The 17,298-nt window shown below is 49.7% G+C and overlaps 2 protein-coding genes across 5 annotated transcripts in view; one reads left to right on the top strand and one right to left on the bottom strand.

Moving 5' to 3' along the window:
• Nucleotides 1–261: 261 nt before the first annotated feature.
• The window catches only part of Chst13 (carbohydrate sulfotransferase 13), a 32,044-nt gene continuing 15,007 nt past the window's right edge, over nt 262–17,298 (bottom strand). Inside the window, exons 3-5 of one of the 4 annotated variants that reach the window (XR_007595060.1) lie at nt 15,947–16,933; nt 14,476–14,648; nt 262–1,743 (exon numbers count right to left, since the gene is read on the bottom strand). Coding sequence is in view for 2 of the 4 variants with exons in the window: in XM_050160276.1 (XP_050016233.1) it covers nt 16,094–16,933 (840 nt within the window). In the remaining 2 variants the exon portion in view is untranslated. Of the gene's footprint in view, nt 1,744–13,583; nt 14,649–15,215; nt 16,934–17,298 lie in introns of those variants that run through there. The other 3 variants (XR_007595059.1, XM_050160277.1, XM_050160276.1) reach the window with 3 other exon arrangements.
• On the top strand, nt 4,985–13,396 carry CUNH3orf22 (chromosome unknown C3orf22 homolog). Its single transcript, XM_050160278.1, has 3 exons — nt 4,985–11,639; nt 11,956–12,084; nt 13,146–13,396. The coding sequence occupies exons 1-3, from the start codon at nt 11,551–11,553 to the stop codon at nt 13,348–13,350; spliced, it is 423 nt and encodes a 140-aa protein (XP_050016235.1). The 5' UTR covers nt 4,985–11,550; the 3' UTR covers nt 13,351–13,396.

Here is a 17,298-nt window from a genome sequence, read left to right on the forward strand (position 1 = left end):
GCTTTTACAGCCTGGACTAAGAATGAAATGGAGGGCAATGAGGAAACGGGATGCTTGGTGGCCCTTCACTAGGGAAAACAAACCAAATCTGAGCCCTTTTCCTTTCCTTTGGAAAATAAACCCCAAGGTGGGCAGCACAGGCTGCCATGGTGCTCACCAGCCATCACAGACCAGAGAGCTCCTGCTTCCATTCCATAATCTTACTTGAGAGCTCAGAGGTGTTGTAGGAGCTGCGGGTTGCATTCCGCCACTGGCTAGCTTTACCCGAAATAACAACACACAAATTGTATTATTTTAAACACTGCTTGGCCCATTATATCTAGCCTCTTCTCGGCTAACTCTCATACCTGGCCTAGCCCATTTCTAATAATGTGTGTAGCACCCCTAGGTGCACTTACTGGGAAGATTCTAGCCCATGTCCATCCTGGGTCGGAGTTTCATCGCGTCTGCCCGGGAGAGGGGAGCATGGCCTCTGAGCTCACTTCTTCTTCTGTTCTGTTTACTCCTCCCGCCTATGTTTTAACCTATGAGGGCCAAGCTGTTTCTTTATTTTTTAACCAATGACCTTCCTCCATCATTTCCCCTTTTTCTGTTTAAACAAAAAAAGGAAGGCTTTAACTTTAACATAGCAAAATTACATATAACAAAACAGTTATCAAGTAAAAATTACAGTATTTACATCTATTTTATCTTTATCATAACTAAGGAAAACTATAACTATAACTAACTATTCTTCAACTCCACCAAAGACTCCAGAAAGATACAATATTATCTAAGCAAACAAGAAATAAGCAACTTTCAAACTCGAGAAATGACAGAGACATCTCGCTGCCTGGACAATCACCCAAAGTTCCTCTGTACTGTTGGGGCATCCATCTTCAGCCTTGAGGCCCATGGTATCCAGCAGACATTTCCAGGAAGCAGGAAAATTCAAAGTCAGTTCAGTTACTATCTGTTGTGTCCTGCAGAATGTCTTGCAGACTCCTTCATGAATCAGGAACCCCGAAAGATCATCTCACCTTTAGGCAAGTTCAGTTGTCCTCTCTCTGTGGGTTTTCTGTGTCCAGTTTATACAATAGTCCAGGCAAGAGCAGTTTCTTGCCCAAATGGCTATCAAACTCCGTAAGGAGCCTCTAGGATGCCCATCTTCCTCTCAAAGTAGATTGGTGCTGCCAGGAGAAGACGTGTCTCATTGTCACGAAAAACCCTAAGTTATTAAAACATTTAAAATGCCATATTCTATAATCTTTGAAAAATATGAAGAATGCCTAACTAAAATATATCATGTACATCTAGAAAATCTAACTAACATGACTACAAACTTGGCTATTATGATTATCTATTAACAACCTATGTACATTACATTTTTAAATGAACTACACAATCACAATACCTTAATCAAGATCAGAAACACATATACATATAACAAAATTGACCTTAAATTTAAATCACTAAAGCAAAATCCATATCAATGTAAATTATTCATACCTATATCATATGATGTAAAAGAACATTTATAAACAATATATGAGAACATGGGTGCAGTTATTTCTCTCCAAACTGCTTCCTGCTGTATGGGGGGGCACTGTTAATCAGGTATTTCAGGGTATAACCTGTGTGCTAGGTTCATCTCAGTCAGCAGTCGAGTGAAGTAATTTTTTGAAGGTGTTCACAGCAACCCTTCAGCAGGGTGTGGTCCATCATACCATATCGGAATAAAAACAATCCACAGGGTCTCATCGTCTGTGAAAACAAAAGAAGAATCTCTTTTCCATCCATTTGCATGCAAAATTCAAGAAGTCCTTGTTTTTTACTTCTGAGAGTACTCTAATATGTAATATCTAATATTATGTAATATCTAATATTCCATACTTTTTTCATCCATTCTTCCATTGAAGGGCATCTAGGTTGTTTCCAGGTTCTGGCTATTACAAACAATGCTGCTATGAACATAGTTGAGCATATACTTTTGTTGTATGATAGGGCATCTCTTGGGTATATTCCCAAGAGTGGTATTGCTGGGTCCAGACCACAGGATGGCTACATTATGATTTAACCCTCACAACTACTAGAGATGTTATTTTCATCTGTATTTCAAATCAGAAAAGTAAAACACAGAGAGGTAGTCTCACCAGTAGGTTCTCAGTATATCTGGGATGGGTTTGTACCTCTTCCTTCCAAGAGCTGTCTGTTCCTCCAGAAAACAGCATCTCCATAAAACAGGAGACACAGACCAACCTTCCGGTCATACCAGTTCCTGGTGCTGCCTGGATTGGAGGGGCCAAGATTTTGGCAGATACTGGATGCTAAATGGCTTGGGAGATTCAAGGATGTGGTTGAGGGCCAAATCCTGCAATGGCAGAGGAGGGCTGGCCTGGGTGGGGTCCGAAGTAGGGCTTCCTGTTCCAGTTGTGGGATACCTCCTTCCAGCTGAGTCCTGCCTTGTCCTTGCAAATATTGTGTTATTAATTGGAGACTGGAGGGCAGATTGCAGCAAGGGCCCAGAGGCAGGGCCCTGGGAAATCACATGGCCAGGGTCCCAGGCCTGACCCAGACAGGTGAAGGTGGGAGGAGAAAGGCCAAGGCAAGGAAGTGACCTGCCTGGAACAGATACTATTCTGAAGAATACCGTGGAGACAGAAGCATGATCAGAACCTTCCACCAAAGGTGACCAGGAGCCCACAGTCAGCTGCCCAGTGACCAAGGGACCATGCATGATGACCACCTTCAGAGGCATCTCAAAAGTCCCTCTCCAGTGCTCCACATGAGTGACTTTTCAGCAACCCTACTTACTGCAGGATGGCCTTGGGCATGCCTCCTGCTCAAGGGGCTCTGGCCACAGACGAGAGTTAAAATGGGAGGCTCCTTCCTGCTTCCAGCTGCTCCACACAGCAGGACAGGGAGTCTGCCATGCTCCATCCCACATTGTCCAGTGTCCACAATCTCACAGGTGAAGCATCAGGTAGAGACTGCGGCAAACTTGGCCTCCAAACAAATACCTCAGAGTGAGGTGCCAGACGGTCTTATCTTTCTAGTGGGGGTAAGGATACTGGAGTAGACAGGCACAGTGCCCAGGATTCCAGAACAAGCTGCCTGGAGTTCTACCTGATCCCACACCTCCCCACCCCAAGTCACAGGAAACAGCTTCTGGCTTTCTGATGTCTTCATCTAACTTGGCAGGATGTGGGAGGGGGAGATAAGAAGCCTTATTGTGTGACTAAGGCCACAAGGCCACATACAGGCCATCCCTATGCCAGGAAACCCCACAGTTCACACAAGCACACACACACACACACACACACGCATAAGAGCACAAATTTGAGTTGTGTAGTTAGAGTTGGATGACCATGTTATAGCCTCAATCTCAAGCTGAAATCCTATTTGCTGGGTGGCCCACTGGTGGACTTCCAAGCCACACAGATGAACAAAGGGTCTCGTCAATCAACCTACATTTCAACTGAATGCTGTCAAGGAAGTCTGGAATCACCATCCCGGCTGAGACTGCCTCCTGAGTTAGCACATAGGGGTTGGATCAAGTCTGGAGGTCGCTTTAGTGGTCCTGCTGCTCACAGGTTATTTCCCATTTGCCTTTACTTCCTTTTCGGTGCAATGTTTTTTAAAAAAATTAGGTATATGGAAAATAAGCCTATGGGTTAAAAACAACCAGCAGGAATGATGAGTTAAGCTGCAAACATCCCAACCCCCTGGAGGGGGAAGGGAGCAGAACCCCTCCAAACCATTGAGGTGTGTACCCCTTCAACACTGAAGACCACTCTTCCACTCTGGAAGGTGCCTGGACAGGGTTTTTTTTTGGTTTGCTTGCTTGTTTTTTTTTTTTTAAGTAGGTTAAAGTCAAGAGTCTCTTAACTGATGATCCCTAGGCAGGAAGGAGGCTTCAGTAACTCCCAGCCCTATCTTTAAAGGAACAGCTGATTGGTGAATACACAGACCTCTTCTCCCTTTCTAGTTCCAGAACTCTGGCTGCTGGCTCTTCACCCTTGCTCTGGACAGAGATTGGTGGACTCTTGTCTCTTGGGGGACTTTGAGAGGCTCCCAAGAGAAGACCTAGGGGTACTAGAGAGGGGTCCCCAAGTAAACAGTCAGTGGATTCCGTGTCAGGGCAGCTCAAGTCTGGTTGTCACAGGTGTCGGTGCCATGCAGCAGCTGCCAGAAGTCCAGGTTCTTCCCAGAGGCAAAGGAAGAGCTGGACACCTGGAGGCTTAGAAAGATCAAAGAGTTCTTTACTGGGGCAGAAAGCAAAAGGCAGAATGTTCTCTGTTGAGAAGGCTGGAGTCTCCAGAGCCGGTAGACTATCCCGTGGACTCTGGGTTAGTCTTTTGTAGGGCCCCTAGACTTCCCCTCTTTGGATCCCCCTTTTCCTTTCTCTATTCCCTCCTTCCCTCTCCCATTACTTCACCTCCTTGGCCTGGATGCTCCATGACTCTAAGAGGTAATCCCAGCTCCCAAGCAGGAGTGTTGTCTGTTGTCTAAGAGATAATCCTGGCTCCCAAGCAGGAGTGTTGTCTGTTAGCTTCATTCATGGTCCATCCACTGTGTGAGAAGTTTCTCTCTCTCCCTGTGGCCTCTTCCATAACTGCCTATTCCCTACTAACTCCTTACATGGTAAGCCCTAAATACAAGCTCAGAGCCTTGGATATTTTGCTTATTTTATGTGCATTGTTGATATCTGTGTATTTTTTAATTTTCCCTCCTACATTTTATTTTTTTTATTGAAAACACTTTTTCATACATTATATTCTGATCACAGCTTCTGTTCCCTGATCTGCTCCCACCCCTTCCTACCCCCCCCCCCCCCCCCCCCCCCCCCCCCCCCCCCCCCCCCCCCCCCCCCCCCCCCCCCCCCCCCCCCCCCCCCCCCCCCCCCCCCCCCCCCCCCCCCCCCCACCCCCATCCCCTTCCCACTCCCCACCCCCTTCCCACTCCCCACCCTCTTCCCAATCCCCACCCCTTTCCCATTCCCCACTCCCTTACAAGTCCTCACCTTCTTTATATATGGAAAACAGACAGGAAAAAATGAACCACAGTAAAACAAAACAGAAACAAAGAAATAGAAAATTATAAAGAAAAAAGTATGAGAAACATATAAACACTTGCATGCATGTATACATACACACACCATAAAAACCACATAATCAAAACCATAATATATAATCAAAAGACTGTACCAGGCTTTTTTCTTTTAGGCCACCAACCAGTTTTCAAATCATGACACAGAGAATGGTTTTGAATGCTCAGTCTAGCTCGGGCTCATTTCTGGCTGGCTCTTTTAACTTAAACTAACCTGTTTCTATTTATATCCTTTTGCCTCAAGGACCGTTGCCTTTCTTACTTCTGTATATCTTACTTTCACTGCTTCTCTATGTCTGCTGGCTGGTATTGCCTGGTTTCTTACTCTGGGTGTCTCCCGCATGCTCTTCTCCTCCTTCTCTCTCTCAGTCCTCTGGTTCTTCTTGAGTCTGGATTTCTCCACCTATTCATTCTCTCTGCCTGGCAGCCCCACCTAGCCTTTTCCTGCCTATTGGCCATTCAGCTTTTTATTAGACTGTTGAGATAGGAGCCGCAGGGCTGCATACCTGGCACCCGGCCACCCACATGGCTAGCTTATGCCCGAAATAATTACACGGAAACTGTATTCTTTCAAACACTGCCTGGCCCGGCTAGGTCCAGTTTCTTATTGGCTAGCTCTTACATATTGTTCTAACCCATTTCTAATATTCTGTGTAGCCCACGAGCTGGCTTACCAGGGAGGATCTTAACCTGCGTCTGTCTGGAGTGGGAGAACCATGGCGACTCCTCACTAAGCTTCTTTTTCCCAGCATTCTCTTCTGTCTACTCCGCCTACCTAATTTTCTGTCCTATGAGGGCCGAGGCAGTTTCTTTATTATTACAAGACCCACCTCCATCATTAGACCAATCAGGTGCCTTAGGCAGGCAAGGTGACACAAATGCAGCATGTCTGTGCACAATTGAACAAATGCAGCATAAACAAAGTAGCACATCTTTGCCTAGTTAAATTAATATTCCACCACAAAAGGCCAGTAAGATAAAGAATAGAAAAACAACAACAAAAAAACCACCCAAATCATATGAGGCAAAAAAAAAATCTCCAAAACTGCCATTGAAATGAATTTGTTTGTGTTGGTGATCTGCTGATAGACATAGGGCCTCCCTTAAGTGTGGTTTGTATACCGAGTGAAACGCCATTGGAGAAAACGAATTGGGTCCTTTGTGAGCAGCTGTCGTTGGTGATAGCTTCTAGATTAGGGGTGGGGGTTCATGTCTGCTTTCCCTCTCAGCACAGACCCTATCTCGCTTGTACCTGTGCAAACCTGTGCACGCTGCCACAGTCTGGGGGGTTCATATGTTCATCAGTCCTGCTTTGTCTGAAAGATACTGTTTGCTGGGTGTCTTCATCCCTCCTGACTCTTACAGTCTTTCTATTTCCTCTTCTGCTTAGCTCCCTGAGCCCTGAGGGGAAGGGTTTGAGAAAGCCGTCCTGTTTAGAGTATCCAGGGTTTCTCACTTTCAGCACATTTCCCAGTTATGAGTCTCTGTATTTGTCCCATCTACTGCAGGAGGAAGTGTCTCTGATGATGGATGAGTAACGGACTGATCACAGATGTAACAGAATGTCATTAGGAGTCATTCTATTGCTATGTTCCTGTAGCATGACAGTAGCATTTGCTTTTCCTCCATGTGTATGATTATCTAGTCTCAGATTCTTGGCATGGGTTCCACATCAAAATGGGCCTTAAATGCGATCAGATAGTGGACTTGGATAGAGAGGGCCTTAAATGCTATCATATAGTGGACTTGGAGCCTCCCTCAACTTTTGTGCCATTGTTCACCAGCATATCATGCAGCCTGGTCACCATTTGATGGGGAAGCTTTGTTAACCAATTATCATCAAGAGGTGGGACTAAGTTAGGGTATGGCTTTCTGGGGCCCGGAGAGAAACGGGCTCATGGCTCAGGTGCTCTCTCTCTCTCTGTGGTTCCCTTGCAGTACAGTTGAGCTTGTACTTCTCATTCCTGTTTCGTGAGTTCTTCCCCTTATAATAAGTAAAAATATAATTGTTTATCTTTTATCTAGCCTGGCTATTTCCCAAATCGAGCTAACTTCTACAACCATTGTAGATGAAGGATTTGTAGCTGGGCTAATGTTTAGCTGTCTCCTCTGGTAGCATGTAGACTACCTTCCAGCACCATGAACACTAGTCAGTAGGCGTGAAGGCTCTTAGTAGACACCAGTTCAACTTCTCCGTGTTCAGTGAGATATATAGGTGTGTCTGCGGCAATATGGCTTCACCATCAGTTTGCAGAGAGCAACCAATAGCTTTAGCGGTCAAGCAAACAAGCAACAACCAAATAATCAAGCAACAACCTGAGTTGCTTGTTGCATAACAACTCAATTCGATGTAACACATTTATGGAACTGGAGGTTTCATTTGGTGGTGAAAGATGTCCATCAGGGGCTTTGTCTCCACTGTTATTCGGTGACTTCATTTAGATTTCTTTCATATACATAAAGAAGCTTCTACTGCAGGAGGTTTCCATATGACCTCTCCAATGGCCCTGAGTGTTAACTGTCCCTCACCATATTCCTTCCCTTTCCACACTTCCTCCCTCCTTTCTGTTTAATCCTCCTATTCCAGTCCCCTTCCCATCTCTCCATGACTATGCATCCTATTTCCCCTTCCTTGGAAGATCCCCTACTCAATGCTTACTTTATACCCAAACTCTGTGATTATTCAAGTAATAGCATTCCTAGTAAAGGGTTAAAACCTAACATCTACATATAAGAGAAACTGATGCAGAAAAGTGCATAGTGGTGAGTTTATTTTGCCCTCAGATCTAAGTCCCATGCCTGCTATAAGTCTTCTTCTGAACCCTGAAGGGGATGCTGAGGCTGGTACTCGGAGGGCCTCAATATGAAGCCCCATTTATTTTTGTTCTTAGTGCCTCTGCTATTGGTGTTCAGGAGTTCTTTTTCTGTGCCAGTGAGTTCAAGATGATTCCCATCTTTTTCTTTTAGATTCAAGGTATATGACCTTATGCTGAGGTCCTTGATCTAGTTGGAGTTGAGTTGTGTTCAGGGTAATAAATATGGATCTATTTGCATTGTTCTACATGCAGCTATCTAGTTGGCCAGCACCATTTGTTGAGGATGCTGTCTTTTTCCTAGAGGTCTATTTCCAAAATGCATATGCGGTCTTGTAACTTTTCTCTTTGGGGCTATTCTTGACCTGCATCAGCCTGTGAGACCTGATACATTGGGCCTCAGGACTGGCCAGCCTTGGTTTACCTGGCCCCACCGTGCTCTCCACACAGAGGCTTTCTTTTAGATCTTCAGAGCTCAATACTCAGCTAGAAGGAAGACAGAAATCTGCATATGAGGGAAACGAGGCCACCAGCTGGCCCAGTGTCTACTGCCCTTAGAGCCTGAAGCACACACTCTGTCTTAGTCACTGCTCTGTGGCTGTGAAGAGACACCACAACCAAGGTGATTCTTATAAAAGAAAGCATTTAATTGGGGACTGGCTTACAGTTTCAAGGGCTTCGGCCATAATCATTATCATGGTGGGAAGCATGCAGCAAGCATGGCAATAAACATGGAAAAGTAGGTGAGAGCTACATCCTGATTCTGATTCTCAGGCAGAGAGTGCAGTCCTGGCATGAGCTTTTGAAACCTCAAAGCCCACCCCAAGTAACACACCTCCTCCAAGAAGGCCACACCTCCTAATCCTTCTAATACTTGCAAACAGTGCCAATTCCTGATGACTAATCATTTAAATATGTGAGCCTCTGTAGCTTTGGAGCCTGTCCTGGAACTAGCTCTTGTAGACCAGATTAGTCTGGAAGTCACAGAGATCCACCTGTCTCTGCCTTCCAAGTGCCTGGGTTAAAGGTGTGCGCCACCACTGGTCTTTTCTTAATCACTGCTCACTTCTCAGCTCTGGCTAACCAGCATCACTTGTCCCAGTAAAGCAAAGGTTTCACTTCAGGGGCGCCAATCTCTTGTTAAAGCCCTGCTGACTCTTCAGGCCCAGCTGCCCAGAAACTAGATTCTTCACACATTTGGCCATATAGAGTATTTGCTTCCCTCTGCAACTTCACATGAGGCCTCCATCATCAGCACTGCTCCTAATGTTATCTTCCAAGCTCCTACACAATAACCCACTGAGATCTCAACACTCAGTAGTTTTCTAGTCCAAAGTTCCAAAGTCCTTCCACAGTCTTTCCCAAAACACATGGTCAGGCCTCTCACAGCAATATCCCACTCCTAGTACCAAGTTTGGTCTTAATTAGGGTTGCCATTGCTGTGAACACAAATGCCACTCCAAGTGGCCTATTTCCTCAAAAGCAAGGCCCAGCTTCTGTTTCCACTATCCTTCCCCAATGGTACCATCAAATCATGAATTCATCAGTGGGCTGACCCTTCAATCACTTCAGAGCTCTCACGATCTAATTGCCTCTCGTGATGGATCCATCAGCTGGGGACCACACTGAGGCACATGAGCCTTTTGGGAGAGTCTGAACCACCAGACTGTAAGAGCTGTGTTCTCATCTGGCTCTCTGCACTTTGAGACCACTCTGCCAACCCCAGCCACTGTAAGGTGGTCCTGAAGGCGTAAATCACAAACAATCCCACACCAGTTTGGAATTATGATTAATAGGGTGGTATTTATTTAAAGGGGAAAAAACTTACAGATCACCATCCCAGACAACAGCCCTCTGCACAATCAGGAAGGAGTCTAGTTGCCGGAAACAGAGCAGGAAGCAAAGAGAGAGAGAGAGGAGGGAAGAGGCCGCTTTTTTAAAGAGAGAGACCACGCCCCAATGGGCTGGTACCTCAGCGGCTATTGGCTGGAGGAGCGGAAGGACCTCCCGCAACATGGTCCCAGTGAAGAAGCAGTGTCTTCTGTTCAAACTCTCAGTGCCCTCACCTGGCTTTCCTGCTGTTCCCTTCAAGACACTTGTCTAAGAAGCTGGGAGGCTCTTCTGGCCCAGAGGAGACAGGGGAGAAAGCCTAAATCTCGGCTTAAGGATTTGAGCAGCCTGCTGGGAATCAAGCTCCTGATAAACAGCCCATTTGGCTTTCCAGACGCTTGGGCATCTCCTGACAGCACTGACCAAATCTCCAGACCTCTCAGCCCATCTTGCTGCCTGGCTCCTCTTCACTTTCTTCCTCACTCTCCCTCTTCTTCTTCCTCCTTCTCTCTCTCTCTCTCCCTCCCTCCCTCCCTTCTTCCCTCCCCCTCTTAGTTAGCAAGATAAGATTTCCCAGCAGATCTCCTGTGCTGGTATACTTGCACTCAGCTTCTGTGAGAGATGTCAGCAGCTACCCTGTCACTGATTGTGACCTCAGAGGCTTCTGACCTTCCAATGGGCCTCTGGGCCCTATTAGCCCTAAGTCATGGGGTTACGGCTCCCATGGTACCCTGGCACACAGAACCATGGTCAGAATTAAGCCCTGTGGTGTCACCTAAGCCTGTGTTCCAATGTGCAGCTCTGTTGGTTTGCTTGCTCCCAGAACACCCTGGACCTTTGTCTCCCATCTGACCAAGGTTTCTGAGTGTGGCATTGGAGTCCATGGGACCACAGCAGCTCTCCCTCTTACAATTGCCTGGACAGGAGCAATTTTAGGGCTTTGTGATCGAAGTCCTAATCCACATTCAAGATGTAAGTGAGGCTGCCTTGGTGAGCTCCACTAGCCTGTGTGGACAGTCCCATCCCCTTAGAGATGTCAGTTACTGCTGTAAGATGCCGGTAGACATGCCTGGGATGGGTGTCATGGGGTCAAAAGGTTCCCTGGACTCTGCAGTGGCCCCTGCCCTAGAGTAAACAGCAGCTGACAGGGCCATCCTGCAAATGGATGGCAGTCGACTGGAACTCCTGACACCCTGGCTATTCAGGATCGTCTGGGCTATTCAGGATTGTCTGGGCTATTCTGTATTGTTGGGGATTTTCAGGATGGTCTGGGCTATTCAGGATCGTCTGGGCTACTCAGAATTGTCTGGGCTATTCAGGATCGTCTGGGCTATTCTGGATCGTCTGGGCTATTCAGGATCGTCTGGGCTACTCAGGATTGTCTGGGCTACTCAGAATTGTCTGGGCTATTCAGGATCGTCTGGGCTATTCAGGATCGTCTGGGCTACTCAGAATTGTCTGGGCTATTCAGGATCGTCTGGGCTATTCTGGATCGTCTGGGCTACTCAGAATTGTCTGGGCTATTCAGGATCGTCTGGGCTATTCTGGATCGTCTGGGCTATTCAGGATTGTCTGGGCTATTTTGGAAATGCAGCATTCCTGTTTTTATCGGGTGGATGCAAACAAAGCAGTTCACCTGCTGTGGCTCTTGCTTCCCTTCCCATGAAAAGTGGGGCAATAACAATGTTCTCCACCAGTGGGGAAGTCAAATGAGCTCCACAGATAACGTCGTACGACCTCCTACTCTTGCTTCTGCTCTGGCAGCTTCCTCTTGCTTTCTACCCATGACTGAGGAGGACACAGCCTGACCCCGTCTGTGATGGAATCAAGAGGCCTCAAGAAGCCCCTCCGGTATAAGAGACACAAAATCAAGACACATGAGAAGCTGATCAAGAAGTTTCCTTACAGGTACAAGATGCCTAGACACCTAGGACTGAGTTCTGTCGCAGCCCCCACATTGCTCCCAAGTCCCCAGACACAGGCGTTCTGAGGAGCTAGAGCCAGAAGGAGAGAAAGACTCTAGTCCATGGAGCCCCTAGGAACACTGCTGTGGCCAACCATCTGGCCCTCCCTTCTTCACCCTCTGTCCCAGGCCAGGGAAGCCAAAGGGTGGAACAAAGGTTTTGTAAATCACTGGGTATGAGGCCAGACACATAGGAAGGCCCAGGTATGAACTCCTGTGGGCGGCTGGCTGCAGGACTTAAACACTCAAGGGCCCTTCTAGGTTATCGTGGTTGACGGAACCCAGCCGAGATTCCCCGCAGTCTTGGAAGGCTAAGAGCAAAGGGTTGCTGAAGGACCAGCTGCCCTTACAGAAGAAACTGGTGCCAACGCGGTCCATTCCCCTCCCAGGGTAAGTTCTGTACTTGGCTGCCCTCAGTGGCCACACACAGACAAATATCTCATCGACATCACCCGTCCTATCCAGGGAAACCTCAGTCACTTTTGGACAGGCCCTCTCAGAGAGTCAGCAGACATGTGACTACAGTGCTCCATCCTAAACAGAGGTGCAGGAAGCAAGAGACTCCACCAGACTGTAAGTGCTGCCTGTACACAGGCATGGTAGACAGGCTGCTCCATCCTGAGGGACTTCCAGGTTAACTGGCAAACGGTACCCTGACACCCCAGTCCTACCCCAATGCATCAGTCCAACCACTGTGAGAAATGAGTTCTTCCCCGAGCAGGAGGAGCAGCCAGGGCTCAGCAGCTAGGAAATGCATGTTGAGACTGCCCAACCCACTACATTAGAACAGAGGAGTAGGGTGCAAGTGGAGAAACCCCAGCCCCATGCGGTCCTCTAGCTCTGAACCTGTGCCTGCTTCTTTCTGGGAGTCCAGTCAAGAAGGCCAGATGTGGGACCCAGGGCACAGATAAAGGAGAAGGAACAAAGTAAACGAGGAACAGGGACCTTGAAGGAGAAGCCCAGTGTAGGGGGACTGCACTTGCAGGTACCCTAAGGGGTGGGGAGAGAGCAAGGACCCAGCCTCAGGCCAGGAGGTAAGAGGAGCCAGTCACAGGTGGGAAGGACCAGTCTCACATTGAGGACAGTCTCCAGATGAGCTAGGTCTCAGGTGGTGGTAACTACAGAAGAAAAATAACCATGACTTAGCTGAGCTTGTCGACCAACAAGGCTCCCTCAGTGGATGGGCAGAACTAGGGTACACCGTGAGGCCCATGAAGCATTCAAAATCGGCTGTGTCTAACCTGGATTTCCAAGACTGGATGAGCAGTGAGCAGGAGGAGAGTTCCTGTGCTTCTTTGGCAGTCATTAGCTACAGAGGCTGCATATGGGCCTGGGCCAGGCCTGGCTAGAGACATCCTTCAAAAGCCCTCCCAGATACGGTCCTGTCTGCCCTGGCTGGTTGGACCTGCAGGATTCCCTGGGTCACGTGTGGTTCCATGTGGCTTCTCTAGGGTCGGAGCTCCGGATTTTACATCAACGCCACTCAGTTGCTGCTCACAGCCTCCTCCGCATCCTCCACTGTGTAACCTCTGGGAACTTAAATTACTGCACGTCCGTTTCCCTAGACAAGACCTTAGCAAGGTGCCTCCTCTCAAGACCAGTGCTGACCAGCCCTACACCAGTGGTGCTTCAGGGCCATCTGAGAGCTTTTACTAGAACGTCCACTCTCCATGGCTTCTTTCTCAGCCACGTTCTCTCTGCTCCACATAGCTGCCACAAAGATCCTTGTAAAGGGGAACAGCCTTGTAGCCCACCAAAAACCAGGAGTGGCCCACACCCCACATGCAAAAATCACACAGCACCAATAAACTTTGCAGATTTTGCAGTCCACTTCTGTTTGGACTGATCAATTTACCTCGTTTCCCATTTTAAAAATGGATATAATATTTAATCAGGAGGCCTTGGGCAAAAGAGCAAATGACACTTCTAGAACTTTATCCAGATACATGCGTGCACACATTAGCCAAGGTACTGGGACAATAAAAGTAGTCATTCTGCTAGCTGGGAATAGCAAGAGTACGAAGCCAACTCAACACCTGATAGTAGGCATCACCGGTGCTCACAGCTATACCTACAGTCTTAGGCAGCTGTTAAAAAGGAGCACCTATGTATTGATTTGGAAAGATCTATAAGGTATAGAAATATTTTTTTTCGAGACAGGGTTTCTCTGTGTAGTTTTGGGCCTGTCCTGGAACTGGCTCTTGTAGACCAGGCTGGCCTCATACTCACAGAGATCCTCTGCCTCTGCCTCCCGAGTGCTGGGATTAAAGGCGTGCGCCACCACCACCCGGCTTGGTATAGAAATAATTTTAAAGCATCGATGTATGTGAAAAGCTGTCTTGTGTATGTTAAAAATGTGTGTGTGCATGTGTGTGTGTGAGTATGTGTTGCCCGAAAGGGGACATGTTGGCATGTGAGGGGACGTCTGGAGGGAGCATAACAGTCGCTGCCTCATTAGAGGGCGTGGGTGACTATCAGCAGCGTGCACAGCACTGAAGGTGGCAGCGTGTACCTCAGTGCATCTGGATGTGACATGCCTGGGAGTGTGACATTAGAGCTGGCTGTCAGCTCCAGCAAACAGGCTCCATCAGGGGCTCTGTGGAAGCTGAACTGAGCTGGGAACCAGGGTGAGTGATAAACAGGTGTGAACCCGCTGAGCACCCAGTGAACTGTCACAGAGTGAGGGCCGGGAAGTACAAGTGGAGAGGTGGGCCCCAGCCTCTCACTCCATAGTTTGGTTGGAAGGGCAGAGCTATGGTCTTGGGTTTCTGGGAAAGATACCAGGCTCCGGGCTCTCCACAATCCTCCAGTGGGGAGAAGAGCAGTCTTGGGGTCAGGATTCATACAGCCAGCAGCAGCGGTGGCGGTTCCTTCCAAGATCCATAGAAGCGAGAGTCCTGCGCAGGCCTGTGGCTGCTCACCGGCAGGCTGCTCTGAAGGCATCAGGCAAGTTCCTGTGAGGGAGAAGCCAGCATGGAAAAGGGACAGGGGTGAGTGGCTGAACAGGTAGACCCAGGGCTCCTCTGCACCCCACGGATGGGGTTTCACTTTGCCTGCTCTCAGGCAGCTGAGAGCCTGAGGTCCTACGGTACCTAGACAGAGCTCCGAGCGGGAGAGCTCCGAGCGGGAGAGGAGAAACTGCAGCACTGGCAGTCCCGACCCGGCAGTGCCCAAGGCTCAAGAGCTGCACTGGCAAGGCCAGAGGCTACAGTTTAAATCCGGGGAGCCAGGACCCTGTTGTTCCAGGCTGCAGAAGCCAAAGACTAGGGGCTCCACACGCTCAGGCTGGGGGATCATTTCCCTGAGCTTTAAAGCCAGCAGCCCCTGAGCAGCAGGTGGCAGACAGTGCCTGCTGTCAGTGTCACAGCTTCCTGACAGGCCGCGGATGTCAGAATCCTCCGCTCCGACAGTAAGTGAGCCCTGCTCCCCCATCCCCCCCCCCCGTATTTCTCTTGGCCCTCTCTCTCCCATCCCTCGTCTCCTCTCCACCGTTTCTGCTCTCCCCATTGGTTATTCTTGGCCGCTCTCTAACTCCAGCCCCTCTTGCTGCCACCTGAGCGCTGCTGTGGAGGTGACCTGGGTTCCCTGCCCACTTTCCTCTGATCTGCCTGCCACGGCGCATTCTTGCCCCACTCAACAGCAGAAGAAACTGAGGCTCAGAGACACTGAGTTGCCCAAGATCAGGCTGGAAAACGGCCTAACGAAGCAGAGAAACTTCCCAAAGTGAAAAATGTAACAAAACATATTTATTTAAAAACCATGACCAGGCCAGTGTCCTGGCGTGCAGGAAAAACTGCCACCATGTTGCATCCTGGCCTCTGAGGACATAGGGAATGACCTGGAATCTTGCAATGAGATCAAAGGGAGACCAGCCAAGCAGAGGTGGACGGTAGGGGCTCTGCCATCCTGTGGCTGCCAAGGAAGCAGGCTGCTCATGGTGACTCCGAGGCAGTGCTTGGTGATACACCTCCCCAGGCTGGCCAGGGCATAGCTTCTCTCTAGCCATGTCTGCCCTTGCTAGTCTGGGTGAAGACAGGAAGGCCCAGGGCAGGACTCAGACCACTCTGAACCAAACCCTGGCATTCTGTCTGTAGCAGCATGGGCTGGCTCTGCCTAGACACGACTGAGATTGGCCTCTCACAACCAAAACGCCACCAAAGCAAACCAAACAAAACAAACCCTGGGGTCCTGGAAAGAAGCCTGCCACCTGCCATCAAACCAAAAGGCAGAAGAAGCCAGCCAGAACTGTCACCTGAGTTGTGCCCAATCCAGTGGCCTGTGTCCAGGATCTTGGCAGGCCCACTGAATATGGAATGTGAATGGCTCTCCAATCCACACTACGGGCTCATTCCAGACCTCCTGGTGGCTCAGTCACAGGCCCTCTCAACACCCAGCATCCCTACTGCAGCCGCAGGTAGGAGGGGGCGGAATAGTTAAAGAGCAGAAAGTCCATCTTATAGAGGTCAAAGAGGCGGCGCTGATAGAAGGGACTGATGTCCTGGAAGAGGCGCCGGGCCTGGTCACGCGTAGGGTCCTTCTCAGGCCTCCGTGGCGGAGCAGGAAAGCGCAGGCCGGGCTCGCCCACCAGGTCCAGCACAAAGGCCGCGTCATCAGCCAACGTCTCAAACTTGCCCACCACGTCATAGCGCACTAGGCACGGGTGGCACAGCGCGTGCGCGCGCTCCCAGTGTTCGTTGAAGGGCTCCTGGCGGCGCGTGCGCGGGTCAAGCAGGTAGGCCAGGAACTCTGCAAAGCGCACGTCGTGGCCGCGGGCCAGCGCATCGGGCTGTGCGTGTGGTCGTAGGCGGCGCACGATGCGTGTGCCATAGCGCTGCTGGAAGGCGGCGCTGTGTGGCCGCGCCAGCTTGTTGCGGTAGGCCGAAGCCAGGCGTTCGAAGGGCTCGCGCACGAAGAGAAAGGCCAGGTAGTCGCGAAGCCTTCTGTTGACCTCGGCCGGCGCAAAGTCGGCCAGCGAGGGCAGCAGGCCAGGCGCATGCGCCTCGTGCGCAGGGATGGAGCCAGGGTCCCCACGGCCACGCAGCGCCAGCAGCACGCGCTTCCAGTTGGTGCAGGCCACCTTGGGCACATAGCAGTACAGCAGCCCGTGCGCGTCGTCCACCAGCACGTGCCTCAGGTCCTCCGGCTGCAGCAGGCGCTGGCGTCGTGTGTGGCGGCTGCAGGCGCGGTGTAGCAGCTGGCGCCGCTGCTGGTGCACCTCGGCCATCACAGAACGCTGACCCTGCAGGCGACAAGGGACAGAAGCATGCAGGGCCAAGCGTCAGAGTGCAGCGGGCTCCAAGCAGAGGCTGCACAGATACCACGTGCCCAGGGACTCAAGCAAGGGATTCCCCTACTGGAAACTGGAATCCCAGAGGAGTCACCAGACCCTGCTTGGTCTGGGACCAGAATCTGCCCTGGATTTGGAGGAAATGCAGTCAAACTGCTGAGGCGGGAAGGATGTGAGGAGCCAGGTGTGCTGGGTACTGTGCATACGCTAGGATTGCTGAGAATGAGTCTTTAAAGGACTGGGTAAGCTGGTCAAAGGACGGCCGAGGACAGGGCCCATAGCATATAGCCGCGGGAACACATAGACCAATAGATGAT

This window comes from Alexandromys fortis, unplaced genomic scaffold (assembly GCF_014885135.2).
Source record: "Alexandromys fortis isolate MF-2015 unplaced genomic scaffold, M_Fortis_MF-2015_v1.1 scaffold_111, whole genome shotgun sequence".
In the NCBI taxonomy this organism is placed as follows: domain Eukaryota; kingdom Metazoa; phylum Chordata; class Mammalia; order Rodentia; family Cricetidae; genus Alexandromys; species Alexandromys fortis.

What these genes read in the sequence shown, in the direction of transcription:
- CUNH3orf22 (XM_050160278.1), top strand. Translation starts at nt 11,551, where the DNA reads ATGGAATCAAGAGGCCTCAAGAAGCCCCTCCGGTATAAGAGACACAAA. An exon ending in ATCAAGAAGTTTCCTTACAG is followed by an intron (nt 11,640 to 11,955) that starts GTACAAGATGCC and finishes GGGCCCTTCTAG; the next exon opens with GTTATCGTGGTTGACGGAAC. An exon ending in CGGTCCATTCCCCTCCCAGG is followed by an intron (nt 12,085 to 13,145) that starts GTAAGTTCTGTA and finishes TGGCTTCTCTAG; the next exon opens with GGTCGGAGCTCCGGATTTTA.